The sequence below is a fragment of the Botrytis sinoallii genome, assembly GCF_014898435.1.
Source record: "Botrytis sinoallii strain Bc 23 chromosome Unknown BSIN_031, whole genome shotgun sequence".
Lineage (NCBI taxonomy): Eukaryota > Fungi > Ascomycota > Leotiomycetes > Helotiales > Sclerotiniaceae > Botrytis > Botrytis sinoallii.
The window spans coordinates 148,772-165,822 of NW_024066058.1; the positions used below are offsets into that span (position 1 = coordinate 148,772).

At 41.4% G+C, this 17,051-nt stretch overlaps 8 protein-coding genes across 8 annotated transcripts; 5 read left to right on the plus strand and 3 right to left on the minus strand.

Moving 5' to 3' along the window:
* Window positions 1-513: 513 nt before the first annotated feature.
* EAF02_011309 (uncharacterized protein) lies at window positions 514-2,914 on the minus strand. Its single transcript, XM_038907356.1, has 5 exons — window positions 2,300-2,914; window positions 2,072-2,246; window positions 1,859-2,020; window positions 1,628-1,809; window positions 514-1,579 (listed from the first exon to the last, which is right to left on the minus strand). Exons 1-5 carry the CDS (start codon window positions 2,538-2,540, stop codon window positions 570-572), a joined length of 1,770 nt encoding a protein of 589 aa, XP_038752836.1. The 5' UTR covers window positions 2,541-2,914; the 3' UTR covers window positions 514-569.
* Window positions 2,915-4,366: 1,452 nt separating this feature from the next.
* On the plus strand, window positions 4,367-4,657 carry EAF02_011310 (uncharacterized protein; the record flags this gene model as incomplete). Its single annotated transcript, XM_038907357.1, has 1 exon — window positions 4,367-4,657. The coding sequence occupies one exon, from the start codon at window positions 4,367-4,369 to the stop codon at window positions 4,655-4,657; it is 291 nt and encodes a 96-aa protein (XP_038752837.1).
* A 251-nt stretch (window positions 4,658-4,908) lies between these two features.
* EAF02_011311 (uncharacterized protein) lies at window positions 4,909-5,115 on the plus strand (the record flags this gene model as incomplete). The annotated part of the gene is made up of 1 exon (XM_038907358.1): window positions 4,909-5,115. The coding sequence occupies one exon, from the start codon at window positions 4,909-4,911 to the stop codon at window positions 5,113-5,115; it is 207 nt and encodes a 68-aa protein (XP_038752838.1).
* Window positions 5,116-5,323: 208 nt separating this feature from the next.
* EAF02_011312 (uncharacterized protein) lies at window positions 5,324-5,909 on the plus strand (the record flags this gene model as incomplete). Its single annotated transcript, XM_038907359.1, has 2 exons — window positions 5,324-5,465; window positions 5,542-5,909. The coding sequence occupies 2 exons, from the start codon at window positions 5,324-5,326 to the stop codon at window positions 5,907-5,909; spliced, it is 510 nt and encodes a 169-aa protein (XP_038752839.1).
* A 2,962-nt stretch (window positions 5,910-8,871) lies between these two features.
* EAF02_011313 (uncharacterized protein) lies at window positions 8,872-9,397 on the plus strand (the record flags this gene model as incomplete). Its single annotated transcript, XM_038907360.1, has 2 exons — window positions 8,872-8,905; window positions 9,177-9,397. The coding sequence occupies 2 exons, from the start codon at window positions 8,872-8,874 to the stop codon at window positions 9,395-9,397; spliced, it is 255 nt and encodes an 84-aa protein (XP_038752840.1).
* A 3,459-nt stretch (window positions 9,398-12,856) lies between these two features.
* Window positions 12,857-13,964, minus strand: EAF02_011314 (uncharacterized protein; the record flags this gene model as incomplete). The annotated part of the gene is made up of 2 exons (XM_038907361.1): window positions 12,857-13,606; window positions 13,664-13,964. 2 exons carry the CDS (start codon window positions 13,962-13,964, stop codon window positions 13,071-13,073), a joined length of 837 nt encoding a protein of 278 aa, XP_038752841.1. The 3' UTR covers window positions 12,857-13,070.
* A 530-nt stretch (window positions 13,965-14,494) lies between these two features.
* On the plus strand, window positions 14,495-15,136 carry EAF02_011315 (uncharacterized protein; the record flags this gene model as incomplete). The annotated part of the gene is made up of 1 exon (XM_038907362.1): window positions 14,495-15,136. The coding sequence occupies one exon, from the start codon at window positions 14,495-14,497 to the stop codon at window positions 15,134-15,136; it is 642 nt and encodes a 213-aa protein (XP_038752842.1).
* Window positions 15,137-15,561: 425 nt separating this feature from the next.
* On the minus strand, window positions 15,562-16,017 carry EAF02_011316 (uncharacterized protein; the record flags this gene model as incomplete). Its single annotated transcript, XM_038907363.1, has 1 exon — window positions 15,562-16,017. The coding sequence occupies one exon, from the start codon at window positions 16,015-16,017 to the stop codon at window positions 15,562-15,564; it is 456 nt and encodes a 151-aa protein (XP_038752843.1).
* Window positions 16,018-17,051: the final 1,034 nt, after the last annotated feature.

The window sequence follows — 17,051 nt, forward strand, 5'->3', positions numbered from 1 at the left end:
CATTTGATACTATTGTTTACTAAACTAAATTCAAGAGTTATATCCCTGACCGTCAATTAAGAATCAGGAGACGGAAACAGAGGTCCGATGAATTGGCCAATAGCAGCAAACTGACTGCATATCCGACACAGTTCCTCGGAAAGCAGGACGAGACCCAAAGGAATTTTCAAGCTGGATCTATCAGTCACCACCATAAAACACGAAAGGTAAAGATACTACCTCTAGCCATTGCTGATCATAGTCGGAGGTGGCCATATTTTTGTTTGGTGAAATCGTACGCGTACAGTAGTGAAAAAGTGAAAAGCTGAAGAAGTTCTACCAAGGTGTCAGTGGGCTATTTATATCTGCATGTTAAGTTATTAACCGAACAAGCTCTTCTAGACGGGGTAATAACTACCCCGCTTCCGGTGATAGCGATCACTCGAAGGAAATCGGATCGTGGAGTATATGTCGGAGCTTGACCTCATGGACATCGAGGAACTCGTTTATGTCACTAGATCTTACGATGAGCTTCTGGATATATCTTTCCAAGTTCTATTTCCATAAATCTACACAAATTTAACATAAAACTAGTAAGAAAACGGCCTCATCTTGAATATGCTGGTTTCCTCGGGAAATGGCTCGGCAGGTATGTCAACCATGCCTGGTTGCAAGAAGTGAGCCAGATCGCCTTTTTGTGAATCAGTCTGCACGATAGACCAGCCATCTCCAATCCAAGCTAACCTATTGCACTCTTCTCCGTCATTCTCTCCTTCATATACATAGTCGAAATCTTCCCATCTTGGCGATCGTAGACATTCCATTGCGTGCAACGTACTTCCCGGCCAGAGACCAGTAACCCGATCCCCCTTCTCTCCATTACTTCGATACCAACTACTACAATCATCGACATAGACAGTCTTTTGGAAATAGTGATCAATGATCCTCGAGAAATCCTGAACTCTTCGCTTTTGTACTTCCATTCTAGCGATATTTTCTTTCTGAATCTTGCGAATACATTTGATGATGTAGTCGCCAGTCATCTCCATCATTACCGTCAATGAGCCAGTCCCAATCGCAGCATTGGGTCCTAGCATCATAAAATAGTTTGGAAATCCATCAGTAGCCAGAGATAGATAAGTCTCAGGCCATGGCTCAAACTTCTCCTTCATGGACTGGCCGTTCCTTCCAATGACCGGAAAAACAGGGGGTGCGGATGCTTGAAAACCCGTTGCACAGACAAGGACGTCCAGTTCCCTTTCTTCACCACTCTTGAGTATCAGACCATTCGCGCTTGCTTTCAGAATAGGCGTGTCAATGAAATCGACGTTATCTTCTACAAGTGCTTCGAGATATCCAGGTCCCGGCGTTAGTCTTCGGCAGCCTACACTGAATGTGGGTAAGAGAGCCTTAAAAATCTCTGGCTTTTTTGCAAGTCTTTCTTTCATGAGTTCTGTGAAATTATCTCTAGCTGTTTCTGAATATTTACTGCCTTTCAATGTCAAAGCGTGTGCCGAATTTGCGTCACGTGCTATTATTGTCCGGAACTCCAAATAGTGTTCTGGGTCGTTTGCAAACCGAGCTTTCTGCTCTGCGGAGACTAGAATGCCTTAGTATGTGGATTAGTCATGTTTTGAAGTCACTTTACAGTATGTTTCTTTGATTCCAAGTTTCTCCATTGCAACGTCACCAAAAGGCCTAGAGATCCAAGTCTTGCCCCTGATAAAGCAACTCAGCTGTGTTCCAGGCACTTTCTGCAGCGAAGGAATGATCTGTATCGCGCTACTGCCACCTCCGATGACGCCAATTCGTTTGTTTTTGAAGTCATAGCTGAATCACACGTCAGTGGAGTTTAGATTAAAATATTATTTGCACATACTTCATGTCCCAGGCTGCAGAATGCATTACAGGAATCTTGATGTCAGACAGTCCTTCGATTTTTGGCCAGGATATGTTGTTCAAGGTACCCCGGGCACTGATTACAACGTCGGCCTCATCAGTAACAGTCTCCCCTGTCTCGAGATTCTTAACTTGGACCTTCCTGGACATAGATTAGCATTATGAGAATAACCACTGCTTTGCATGTGCGTACCATTTTGCCTTTTTGTCGTCCCATTGAGCACCAATAACTTCGTGCGAACATTTGATGAACCTGTCTACCGAGAACCTCTTGACAACATCTTCCAAATATTGTCGAATTTCTGGTGCAGGAGCATAAAAGCTGCTCCAATTTGGATTTGGAGCAAAAGTATACTGATAAGAGTGTGCTTTTGAAATTGTTAGTTTTGAGGAAAGATTGCCGTACTTATGCTTTACTGACATGGAATATCACAGGCACAGCCTGGATATCTGTTCTCGTACCATGTTCCTCCCACTCCAGCATTCTTCTCATAGATCTTTAGGTTGACATTGCGAAGTCGCTCGGGTATTCGAACACCGCAATAAATTCCAGAAAAGCCAGCTCCAATGACGATTACGCTGACTGGACGAAGATTCTCAATGGCCGCATCTTTGATACTCTGAAGATTTCCATTGGTGACCACATCTGAAGGATCGATCATCTTGAATAAGGTTAAGTTGGTTTGGGGACATTTTCGGTGTCTTGACAATCCGTTTTAATATGAACATTGCATTGCCACGTGAATATCAACCAGGAAGCTCCAGTCGAAGGTGCAAGCTCAATTCCGTTCGCGCCATTAACGGAAAGCGTCCACTATTTCCAATACTCTGTCCCTGATCCGATAGAATTCACCTATGCGTACAGCCGGCATTCGGCATTTTTTAACTGCCAATGGCGTCTTTCCAAAACCGGGGCAAACAATACATCCTCGACATCTTTCACATCTGCAGGGAAGTTTCCAGGGCACATGGGGTAAGGGTAAGGTATTTATTTCGGAAAGGGAACGTTGAAATACGCTAAAGCCGGAAAGTGTACTCTACTGCCGGTACTGCATCCGCCTCATTGTGGATCTGTTCTCCGCAATTTGCCGAAAACTAGTCACGTGCTGGTGGCATGCAGGACAGGACAGGTGATCAGGTTTCATAAGTTGGCGTCAGTTGTATATTATACTTTTTATACACTCCTGTACTGTCAATCATTTACCCTCACTACTACGCGTAATGCAAATCTTTTCATGATTTCTGGTATTTGAAGAGATAACGTGATTCAACTCTTAAGCTTACCTTGTAGACACTTCAATACGAGTAATGTCTGACAACAGATGCCGGGCAATTACCTGATGTGGAGTCAACACACACCATTGAAGTTGATATCGAAGCTTGGGAAGAAAAGAGGAGTCAAAGCAAGTTGAAAGTGCACACTCCGGTGCATTATCCGTGACCCAGGGATGCTGCTACGTCACTAGGATAGCACAATAGCCCCCTAGCGAATTTACACGTTACACGGAAGCAAGCTCAGGGCGGAAAGTCTTTCCCGAAAACTTGGAGCATCTTGCTCGGCTTCAAATATTCTCTTCAATATCGGTAATTTGTAAACTTAAAGCCCGCAAATCTCATAAGCAATTTAGCTTGCGCTGCTTCAATCTCCTTTCGTAAAAGCCCATCTTGACTGTACTTTGACTCGTTATTGACATTCAAATCTCAGATACCGCTCACCAGACTGCTTTCATCCTACGATTCGGGCCACACGTCGATAAGATGCCAGTTTCTCAATAGAAATCAGATGAATCTCGGGACTTCCGAATCTTGCCTTCCCTTGAGCTGCCTTTGTCTAGACTCAGCACTCGACCTATTCAGTCGAGCGGTGGCCATGAAATATACGAAGTTGTTATTATTTGAGTAAGCACCATGTTCATAGTTAATAGCCAGATTAACTAAATATATTCCCGCAGGCTGGGCCAGCTGGAATGATGCTCACATTGTTACTCGCAAGATACAGTCTGGGAGACACTTTAATATGCTAAGACTCAAAACCGGGGACTTTGAAAGCTGGAAAAGTTGACGGGCTCCAGCCGCGGACCTTGGGAGTTCTCAAGAGCTTGGATGTCGCGGACGGAATACTTAACCATGGATGCCATATGTCAGAGGTGGCTTTCTGGAGCCCAAAGAGCAATACTTCAACAGGAAAACCGGCTGCTATTGAGCGTACCTCCTTTGCGCCAGATTTTGTGGTTGCTGCGCGATACAAACACGAAGTCACAATTCACCAAGTTCGTATTGAGCGAATTTCAGAAGAGAACCTAAATTAGTACTCAACGGAATGTATCCAGCGATCGAAAAGGCTTGTAGACTTCGTTCTGGATGCAGCTAGTGATGTTGAATACCCTTTGAAGATTGACCTCGAATAGGAAACTGCCGGAGGGAAGAAAATACAAAAACGGTTCGGAGTAAATGCCTGGTTGGTGCTCATTCGCAAGTTCGGAAGTCAATGAGACTCGATCTTACAGTCGAAATAACAGGCCATACTGGGGACGTCGTCGATTTTGTTGCAGACATAACGTTTCCTGATGTACGAAAGCGCTGTGCTGTAAATTCTGATGCGGGATCCGTCATGATCATTCCTCGTGAGCGCGTCAGTACTGGCCAGTGCTTGGCTCGACTTTATGTGCAGATCAAAGACGAAATTCTTGTGGAAAGCTCCGATCCCGGTAATTCAGTAGTACGGGAAAAGAATCGCAACAGGCGAGCCGCGATCACTCTCGATTTTATTCTAGCATAAATACAACGTATATTTTTGCCTTGCACGATTTCTATCAGAAAGAACACATAGATCGATTGGTAGGCAGCGTATCAGATTGGGCAGCGTATGACTCCTCCTTTTTCAATAAATGACGATGCTGAGCGAAGTCGAGCTTTAATCGTTGGAGACGGTGAGTCCTGTATCTTCCAATAAATCAACCTTTGCTAACGTGCGAAAGCCTGTAATACCCATAGTCAAAAAAAACTGGGCAGGGGATGAACGTTTCCATGATGGATTCTTACAACCTCGCCTGGAAACTAGTTCACGAGGTCCACGCCCTGTCTCCTGGGCTGCCAGAAGCTAGCGTTCTAAAAATATATAAATTCGAATTCATGACAGTTGCACGTATGCTTATCGAGTTTGACACCAAGTTTTCTTCGATATTTTCTGGACAGATAGGCTCTGATAGCTCTGTTGAGGGTCTGGCACACGAGTAATTCCTCAAAGTCTTCAGCGATGGGAGTGTTTTCACAAGTGTTTGTGGAATCGAGTATCCGCAGTGTATCATAGCCAAGGCAACCAGCGCAGAAAACTTACATCTAATTTCCAGCGATATTTATCTTCATGGAACTCCAAAGCCTGGAAGCAGACTACTTGCTTCCATGATAAGACGATACGCGAACTCATATCTGAGGCACTTACAAGATGGCATGCTTCTCTTCCTGTTCATTTCTTCTAAACTATGCTAATCCTGACTTCATATTTCCTTTCCACTGGACGTTTTCGCATTCTCGTATTGACAACGTGACACCTGCTAGAGCCGCATGGCAACTCGTCACGGGCATTGGTAGGAATTTGCAACAAAATCATTCCAACATTCCCAAAGGGTACAGTGGAATTTGTTGCGATACATCTCTTTGTAGAGCGGGCATTTGAATGGACAGATATTCAAACCTGTGTGAAGGAGTCTGCGGAAATGAAATTTCATGGCCCAGTTGGTCAGAAGCTATACAATACATATGGTGTGACTCTGGATGCAGGTCTCGTTGCTGTACGACCTAATGGTTATATTAGGCTACTTATCTCTTTAGCGAATTTCTCACAGGCAGACAATTATTCGAGCGCATGTTTAGTGAGGGCTATGGATTGTCCGATTGTGTTGAGGAAGGAGGGGAGAACGCAAACTTTATACAAGAGCGTGCCACAAATGCCTTACACATATCACACTTCCAAAGTCGTTTTTGGTGTATGTGAGAGAGTTTTCGGAAGGCAGATCCGGGGAAGAAGGTGATTTTCCCAGTACAAATACCACGTATTAGAGTCTACGTTTCTATGAAAACAGAGTTGAACTGTGCCTTCTTTGATCACCAGATAAAATATTGGTTCTTCTGGACCCAAATATCGACAACGCGTGATGGAAATGTAGAACTTCAAGTTTCGATTCTATGCTCATAGGAAGACGAAGAAATTGAGACGTCGTGTTGGAGTTTGAATTATAGATCGCCAATTAATGTAGGCGAGTCTCGGTCTCTGGGATGTTGGGAACCGTTGAAGTACTTTCACTCGTGTCATATTGTCTGGCAGTAATGATCTGGTCCATTTCCATCATTGATGAACGGTTCTCGTCACTGGTGAACGTGTGTAGAGGAAGGAGCCATGGCCAACCTCTGAATAATTTGTTATTCAAGGCGTCGAGCCTGTCGAGGCCTAGCCATGTAACGATCGTTACTTCATAGTATAAGCAATAGTATACTAAAACTTTAGAATATATTAAGATATTAATATAATAACTAATATGTATAGAAAGCTAAATACATTACTCTCATACTTATCCTTACATTTTACAATATTATTAATATATTTAAATATTAGAACCTATTCTAAAAATCTAGTTTTATATAATTCTATCTATATCAAATAATACAATAAGTAATTTATTCTTATTTGGACTTAGAAATACATAAAATTAAATAAAAGAAACATATAAATCGATTTCTTAAATTCTAATTAATAATTATATTTTATTTCTTTTTATTTTATTTATTCCTGAAAGATTATAATTAGATCGAAAAATCATTAAGTATAATAAAGTATTGATTGAGATTGCTTTAATTATAAAACTAATATTTAAACTGTTAATATATAGAATAATAATATTCGGAGTTATTGTTATGTAATATATATATATATATAAATTTCATTCTAAACCCAAGCCCAAAATGATACTCATGAATACTTACTTACTCACTGGTATTTATATTCGAATTGACTCCAAATTGAATTGAATTAAAAACACGAGTCAGTAACCCCCATTACAATCCCCAATCCCCAAGCTCCAAAACTCAAAACCAAACAGGCAACAAGTTCTCTCTAAGCCCCGCCTCCTCTCACATGTAATATATCCCCATCACGCCTGTATCTAAATAAATAATCCTCAGGACTTAGTTTCTTGGCAATGTATCCTGTGTGTCTAAGCTAGGTATTACTGTGTGATATGTTGTGGTTATTGGATGGGGAGAAATAGAGTTTGGAGCAAAAAGCATGGGGGCTTGGAAGTGACTGTGCGGAGTTTGGGTTTGGGTTGGTTTGGCTTGGGGGTTTACTTTACGTAAGGGAGAGGGGGGTGTGTGTTTGTGTTTGTGTTTGTGTTTATAGGTTGATATTATGGTATGGGGCGAGGAATGATGGGGAATGGGGTGGGATGGGATAGGTAGGTTAGTAGGCGGGTGAAATTGGGGTTGTGGATGGAAACTTGGAAGGAAATGGAGGGAAGTGGAAAAGTGGAAATCTGGAAGGAAAGGCAGAGGGACTAGATATATTAAGAGTGTAATGAAAAGAAAAAAAAGGATAGGAGGAAAGAAAAGAGAGTAAGGGAAGGGAATCTGGGGTGCGCGTGTGTGCGTGTGTAATTGTAGGTAGGTATGAGTGAGACAAAAACTGAGGAAAAGGGGTGTGCGGAGCCCCAGATTCGTGGACTGTTTTTGATGGTTGAGAGGATTTGAATACTAGATAAGTACTAGATATATGTGCTGTAATATAATATCAGACCTCTTTATATACTGGGTATACTGTCTGAAATGTTGATAAAATAGCAACTTGGATATATGTACCTAGGTATTCAGTATCAGTACATATCCTCCTATTTTAATTAAACCCCTCGACCTTTACTTATCTAGGTAGGTGATTAACTCACTTACTCATGATTCATGACTCGAACGAACAAGTTTCATTTCCTTACATGTCTTCATACTAGGTATCAATAAACCTACATACTCTGCAGCCATGATCCATCAAATCACGTTACAGATATCCCCGTATATGTAATTCTTCCTATTGCGATGATATTGATGAGCGATCATTTCGCTAATGAATGGAGGGCTTATCATTACCTTGGTGATGGTTGAACAGGCGGTATGTTTCAGTACCTAGGTACTTTGGTAGGTGGTATTGAATATATCCCTAGTAAATAAACGAGAAAATGAATAATACAACTCAGGTCCTTATTATTTATTTCCTCACTTGCTTTACCAAATACCTACTAAGTAATCAGCACTTCACAAACTCTCCTTCTCTCCTTCTCAATCCTACATAAAAATTCCCTCATCCATTTCCTCCCCATCCAAACCCAAATTACCAATCCAACCACATCCAAAATCCCCCCAAAAACAAACATCTCACACCACATCATCTCACACCACATCTCAGCCAATCCCCATAATTACCCCAGATCCTTCCCTCAACACCCGAAGCTAAGTGGATATCCCTTTGTAAATAAGTGGGGCCTCTCACTCCATTCTGCATAAATCCCCAGATTACGCATTTCCGGCGTCATTAGCGAAGGTCAAAGAGGATTAGTGGCTTGGTGTTACCCCGCACGATGGACCAGTTAGATGCGCAGGCTTGAAAACAGGAGGTTTGGGTGGTATGATATGATATGGTGTGGGCTGAGCAGGGAGGAGGTACTTATGAGGAGGTATCTTCCTTTCCTTTGGATGTTTGCTTTCTTCTTTTTATTACATCAAGAACAATACATTGCGATATATTACAAGAAAATCAAATCAATACACAGTTTATCAAATTCAATACGATAAATACCTACTTCATTGTACTTTACTACACAATCGATTTGATATCATTCATCAAGAACAGTATCATCAACATCGACTTCAAATTCATCACTTGAAGCCTCCAATACATCACAACACAATCAATCACAGAATCTACAAAACAACACATATAACAAATCATTCATCATGGTTGCTGTTACTGGAGTTGTTACTGCTGGTGGTAAGTTTCCATTTTATTCTTCGAAGAGTTGATTGTTTTGATGTGATGGGTTGATGTGATGGGTTGATGTGATGGGTTGGAATGTGTTATTGTGTCGCTTTGTCGTTAATGTTCATGAGTTTCATCTCATATCATATAAACATATCATCACGATCATAACGACACATGTCCTCTTCATCCTCATCTCTATCTTTCTCTTTCTTTCCCCCATCATTCCCCCTTCCATCCATACCCCTCACCCTCAAACCCCAAAACTAACACTCCCCTCTAGCCTCAGCACTCGGTCTTGCAGCTGCTCTCGCATCCATGCATCTTCCTGCCAAAACCTACCGTGTAGAACGCACACGACGTCTCTCTCAACCCGCCGATCAAGATCAGGGTGAAATGGCACGCTTGGCTTTGCAAAAAACAAACTCTGCGGGTTCGATTACCGAGAAGACGAAGAGTGGCTTTCAACCGGGGAAGAAGGTTTTGGGTAGAGTTAAGGAGTAGATGTTTTAAAGATGATGATGGGTTATGATATGAATATGGGTTATGGATACGGTTATGGGATGGATGGACATGGATATTGGTATGAATGGATTGATGGATATGGATATGTTACTATGAAATCATGATACGAGCAGTTAGTTACCAGACTTACTGACTTGACTTGATTGGGATCTTCATGAGTCGTCATGGATTGACATGATATGACAAATGAATATGGATGGGATGGGATGGGATGGAGTTTACTTTGCTTGTTTTGCTTTGGGTTACATATTATCACATACATACACGCATTACACATGAGAAATCGACAAAGGTCTAGAAATAGATAGATTTCCTTTCGTTTCGTGGTTATATCGAGATGAGATGAGATGGAATGAATGAATGTATATTTGACTTTCGCTCGTTTGAGGATTAGGATTAAGAATTGGGAATGAATATCATATCAACTCATGAAATTTGAAGATCTTGGGATTCGATATTGTCCACGTGTGAATGTGGATGTGATATACATAGTTGGTCGATTTTTCCACATGGATTTGAAATCTGATTTAGATTTAGATTCTGACTCTGATTCTGATAAAGCACAGGAGAAAGAAAAGAAAGGAAATGTGATAACAAAACAGGTGATTGATACTATTAAAGATACCAAATGACCTGTTGAAACCGGACTGGGAATCTCGGGATGCGGAATTTAGTTTTGAGTTTGGGGATGAGGGGTCTGGAATGGAATAGAATGATGAAATGGGAAGTAAAGTGAGACTTTCTTTCTTGATTAGATAATTCTTCGATTCTTGATTGTTATATGTATACTTATGTTTATATTTATGTTTTATTAGTAGTTAGTAGTTGGTGATTAGTAGTTGACGATTTGAGATCTAGAATTTGGGATTTGAGATTTAATGATTTAGTAGTTTAGAGTTAGAGTTGGAGGTATAGGAATAAATTAATAGATTAATTTGATTATTGATTGTCGATTAGTTATTTGGGCTGGAGATGTTTGAGATAGGAGTTTGACTTTGAGTGAATGGGGAGGATATAGAGAGGAGAGGAGGGAAGAGGGATTGTTGGTGATGAGTTTGAGAGATTTTCTTGGAGGGGGGGAGGAAAGAAGGAGAAAGGAGGAATGATTTGAATTATGATATTTTGTTTTCGGGGATTTGAGTTTTAAGAATTGGGCTTAGAGGATTGGGTTTGAGGAGTAGTTTCTTGGGGGGTGGTTTGGAATGAATGAGGTTTTTGTGATTACATTTCGTGGGTTGGGATTTGAAGTGCGCAATTATTGAGTATCTGGTTATTTTGATGGGTTTCGAAGAGGAAGCGGAAGCTAAGAGAGTGGAAGAGTAAAAGAAAGAGGGGGGTAGATGTTTGTTTTGCTTTTGAGGGAGTTTTGAATCTGGAGGTGGAGGTGGAGGTGGAGGTGGAAAGATGGAGATTGAGTTGGGATTTTGACGTTGGGATTCTTTCGAGTAGGGTGAATGATTCAGTTATATGTTTTTTGATCGGATCCCTTCTTGATTTACATTTTGACTATCTTCGTCTCATGTCAACGTCGCGCAAGGAGTGCAGTGTTCAATACATCTTTTTAGCCCTAAGTTGGCAGTCTTGAGTTCATTGGGTAGCATATCACGACTTAAGGTGAAGGGAAACATAACTTTATATAGGTACAAGATATATGAAAATACAGGACCGAGAAGCGAGATCTGGGGATGTGGATACGGAGGGAATTGCAATGTGCAGTTATCTTTTATTCACATGAAGGCTCTTTAAGGTTTTCAAGGATGGTAGTCATAAAGATGAATTTCTTTCGAGGAAACTTTTCGAAAGATAGTATCAATTATAAAGTCGAGGTGAGGCTGGAGCACGTCTTGAATCTCTTGCACAATCAACCTGATAGAAGAAGAGCTTCTAAAAGTCTCAGAGTCTGATGGATCCCTGATACTTAGCTACTGTGTTCCAGAAAGATTGCAAAATCTTTGTAGCCCCCGATCAAACTTGTCAGAACATAATAAAAGAGAGTGAGAACTTCTGTCCCCAAGTCTGCCTGGTATGCTTGATCGAAATCTCACATCGTGAAGCGAAGCTAATTTTTACCAAGTATTTGGCTGATCTCATTTGCTGCGCCACCGCGCTAGTAGCATAGGGGGATCCGGGACTCGTGTTATTATCTGTTGATTACCAAAGGTTTAAGAATTCTAACGATCGGGGTTCTGTGATTTCAATCTTCGTCTCTGTATCGAGCAGCCGGTTTTAGGGAGATGGCTATCTACTCTAAATCAATCATGAAGGCTGAGCTCCTGCATGAACTTTCTACTGCGCCTCGCACATCACGGGTGCGAACATCATTTTCGAAGTCTTTAATTTCAGATGTACTAAATGTTCAAACAATCCAATTAATTTGGATCAAACGTGCAACGTTCTTCCAATTTCCCTCCTATATTCCCCTTTGAGATTTTCCCACCGCCACACCTCTTCGTTCTGCTTTTCCTCCTTCACCCCCGCTCCTCCTTATCGGTTATTTACCTGTACCTTACTAGCGAACCGTAAACGAGTGAGCACAACCTAGCCTTCCTAATAGAGCTTCTATGAAGTCATCATTTATAAAAGGCAACAAAAATGAAATGCTTTTCATTCGATTGGAAAAGAGAAAAGAGAGTTCCTTGCTCTCACTCTTTACCACGAGAGCAACTTTTCCACCCAACAGACCAGTCGAAGGATCAGGCTGACCTGAGAAGTTTAACAGTATTCGATTAGACTGTACGATTCATAACGACGATTTCTTCGATTCAGGTGCGGAGTGCGTTGTAGCTGAGGAGAGAAAAAGGGGATGTTGTAGGCTGACCTTACAACCGTGGCGCTAGAATCACTTCAATAAGTGGTTCAGCGCAGTGGTTGATTCAAGTCGGATTCTTCTAACTACGGGTTGAGAGCCCTGACTATATACGCATGCTCTCCTGTACTACATGGGACTAACCGAGTCTTTGAATGCCCTTATTTAGGCCTATGCCGTACAACTGACTGATTCCTGTGGTCTCTCCCGTAGTCCATGAAATCCTAATCCGACAGATGTGTAGGACCCAGGCGGATTAGGGGTGATCACAGACCTCTCCTGCGGCCTAAATAAGAAGAACGATGGTGTGATATCGGATTCCAGCGGAAAGGCTATCAGTGTTAAGAGCTGCACGATTGACGTATGGGATGCTTTGACGTCAACATCCACTAGTGGGTGCACGGATTCGTGAGACTCGCTATAAGTGAAGCACAATTTCGCATCAAAAATCAACATTTTTAAAAGTCTATTTCATAGATCAATCTGATATATTATTGATCAAAACTTCAAGATTATATTAAGTAAGCTTCGAAATATACTATATCAAAATTTTATCTCATAAAAATCAATTTTGAAATCAAAAACTACAATATGACATCTTTATTATAAATAATATTGAAGGGGGAAAACGAAACTAAATTCGATCATCAAACTTCAGATCAAGAGATTAGGAGATTGAGAGATTGGGATTCAGATGTCTAAAACCAGCAATCTGTACTAAAATGCTGTATTTTTTACGATTTGTCTCAAACAGACGTCATATAGAGTCGATTTTGGGTCGCAAGCATGATCGGCACACTATGATGAACATTTCTATATACCCAAGCAAAAAGCTGATAATCAAACTCAAGTATTATTTGTTCCAACAAAAACTACTAATACAGCAGCGTAGGTCGCTGTTGCTGTAAGTGTATCCTTGTTGTCAATTTTAAACCCTAGACTAACGTTGAGAGCAAACAGTATAACAGCCACCGATACTGTCACAAGACTCTTAACTTTCCCCGCATCGATGCTCATAATAAGCATCGGTACAATGAGAGCCGCTCCGCCCCCAACGGCAATAATGAACCTAGCCAGCCAGTCTACGAATGGCGAGTAGGTCTCAGGGAGGCTATTCTTATAGAAATCAGTCCGGCGTGCGCTTTGCTCCGTGGTCGACCATGAGAGCCTCTTGTGCAAGTATTTGCGCAAGAACTCTCGTACGGCATCTCTGGCAAGAGGGATGTTGTGAAAAAGCGAGAGATACTTTGTATCGTAAGGGGCGCCATCACGATTAGCAATGCTTGGAAAGCCGTGTTCAAGGAAGATGCGGTGGTTCATGGTGATGGAGGGTGGAACGCGGCTGAGATTACTCATATAGTCAGTATCTCGGATTGCTGTTACTTGGGAATGTCAGAAACTGGAGAAATGGGGGTTTGTATCTGGGAATATTCCATTACCATAGTCATGCATGGTTTCCTTAAGCTTGACCATCTGTGCCTCCGATGTTGTTCTCTTCTGCCATATCTCTGCCAGGATATTGTGGAGATGTATAGTATTCAGGCGTTGTAATGCAGCAAACTCGGGATATAACAGTTCGTCTTTTCCCAGCCCATTATTATATTGCACGAGCTGGTCCCAATATCGATCTTCGGAAGTTTTCGGTTCTGCAAGAATTCTCGAGTCCTCTATCGGATTTCCTCCATCGCTAGCTAGCTGATCAGAGCTTGATAGTGGTTTTATGATACCCGCTGATGACATTTTGGGAAGCTCTGAATACTGTAAACTCTAGACTTTCAATCGATACTACGTGCGGCTGATATATCTGGCCGCCTTAGTTCTGCCACCAATTATATGCTTCCATCCGCACATTTTTGAGGTGCTGTTTTGCCTCTTCCAAAGTATGAAAAGAGGTCCTTTGAGAAGCATTATAAGGGTTTCTGAGGAGATATAAGATATACACTCTTACATTTCCAAAGTAATCACTAAGCAATTATCATCACTTTTTTGATCAATAATTTCAAAAGATCTAAGAATTCACTCTTTCGACAAGTCCTAAATTGTGCTAATACACAACACCTATATCCAGTTTTACCCAAAGGCGGTGAGACAGATAACAACCTGTGGGACTGACGAGACCGGATGCGCAGCCTCATTACTATCTTACCTGGCGACGATATATCGATATATCCTAGGAAACTTCCTCTTCCTGGCTGATTTGAGAGTGCGCTTTTATTCTTTGATTGTTACTGCTCACACCCTGTCTACGATAATTTCTGTAGAACAGAAAGATGAATCTCTTTAGATCACGGGTGGGCATTGGGAAATTCAGCAAGCAACTGGTGGCAATGTCCATTCCCTCGACGGGATTAGGTATCCAGATAGGAGAGTGTACGTTGTCTATGATATCACATTTGACGAAAGCTGCGGACTTAGTAAAGAGTATCGAAACCAAGAGACTCGAAGATGAGCAGCAATTGGAGGGCGTGAGCAAGGCCGGTGAATCAGATCCAGCTGCCGGGAAACTTTTTGGCCAGATTGTTATGAGCGCAACTGAGATTAAAACAGCGCTGGAGAAAGTTGAAAAGAGAACTCGGGTCTTGACTGATGGTACGCCCTGTATTACTCTCGATGGCACAGAAGAAGAGACACTTATAAGAACAGCAAAGAAAGGAGGAGTCGAAATCTGTGCAAAGACGAAGACGATGCTTGTGGACCCACTTGGCGAAATGATGAATACACAATGGCTCCCTCAGACAGATCTTGTTGAGAATGCAATTAAGAAAGACTGGACAAAATACAGTGAGGTTTGTCAGAGTATCACCTCTGATATGATAGCGCATTTGGGGGGATATAAACAGCTTGAGAATAGTAGTGAATCTACTAGCTCCCCACTTCTTAAGAATAATACAGCACAGTGTAATATATTATAAATGTTTACATTTCGGTATAATATATACAACCTCTGAATAAATGTTATTTTGGAATATGAACTATTCTTTGTAGTATAAATAATGAGTTTGATGTTTTCATACATAATAAGAGGGATTTCACCAGAGAAATTGGCCGCTTGTAAAGTTAGCCCGTGCGCACGGAGACTAACAGCCACTGAACAAGATTCCTTCAGTCCTTCGTCCCAGCATATACCAAGGGATAAGGAGGCACAGAGCTTGAGCTGTTGTCTATTCGCCTATGGGAACCAATCTTATTTACCTCGGGGCGAGACCATATTCCAATGTGTATGTATCACGGGCCGAGTCCCGCCGGGGAACTTGCCAAAGATGCGCTCTTTCTTGTATGCTAGTAGGCACTGCTCGTCTGGCTCCAACAATCGACTGTAATTGCTTATCCTCGAACGTCACGGCTCGTACTCGCTCGAATTTCCGTCGTCGTCGCTTCTAGACTTGGAATCGCTGTCGCTCAAACAACCATTGCCATCGCTACTGGGCGTTACACTCCTTCGCGATGCAAGCGCTCTGCCATCGACAGTTCTGCTTTTCTGGTACTGAGTGCGCGTCACATCGATGTGGTCACAAGCTTCTTCTGCGGCAGTCGACAAAGTCGCACCATGAAACAAGACCTGGAATAAGGTATACCGGCTAAAGCCAATCAAGGGGAAAGAATCTTGTTTCTTCGGCTTGATTGTGAGATCGTCAATCCTGCCAGAATGACTGATGACTTCAATGAGCCTATCAAGATGGCTGAAAAAGACTCCTCGCTTGTCATAACTGTCTCGGATATTCTTATATCCTCCCTTTCTGGTGATACAATGAAGTTGATCTGTTAGGCAGAGAAATCTGCTTGCTGGTGTCATATTTTTAGAGCAACGTTTCTTTTTTCAATTTTGATTAGGTATCATTTGGAAGATATTTCGAGTTTTTCAATATGTCTAGTTTAAGTTTGACAGCTTGACTTGCTATCGTCTCGACTTTTTATAATGATGAAAATAAATCAGAGCCAGTAGTGAGTAGTATTTCTTTATTGTCAACTCATCTAGTCATTTCATTATCGCTATACTTGAACTCCCCATCTAGCACACCGAATCCCCCCTCTCTCCTCAAAATATTAAAGCAGAGAATAGCAGTTGCTAGGAGCGAAGAATTGGCTATTGTATTCCCCCTAAGTCCATATTTTCTTAGGATATCTCATCATGTTTATGAAAAGAAGAGAAAATTATACAGCTTATATACCTCCATACACAGAGTCTAGACTTCAATATGTGGGATACAAGATTCATTCTAGTTTGATCGTTTTCGTACCATAGATATTCTATGTACAGAAAATTCTTCTTGGCGTTCCTCTTGTTTGATTAATACATATGAACAAGCCCGTAGTCACTAGGACAAGAGAAGAGAATATATAAACCCTCCGCATCCCTTCATAGGTAATCCATAGACTATAAACCAGGTATCCATGAAGAATTCAGGAAAGATTCTGAAGTGAAGAAATATTCGAGTACACTCTCTTGTTTCGATTTGCAGATCTTTTGTGTTATAAACTTGAAAATGGTGATACCTTTGGGAGTAGGAGGAGAATCGAGTTTGGGTTCTTGAGAGTCAGTGGTAAGTTTTTTGACAATGAAAATGAAATTTCATTAAGTTTAACAGCGTGACTGTCAAAAATGAGATGTTAATGAAAATCTCCTATTTTCCCAGATGGCTCCATGGTATAAGCAAAAACTTCTATTGGGCCATCTATACGTATCCACGAATCAGAATTTCCTCGGTAGCGAGCTGTATCAAGTTGATGTTCTTGTAGCTGATCCTCAAGACTCTTTGTATCTATTTATGTATTATGAATTGAATTTTGAAGAAAGAGCAAAGTAAAGGGTGTCATTCACTATCTTCA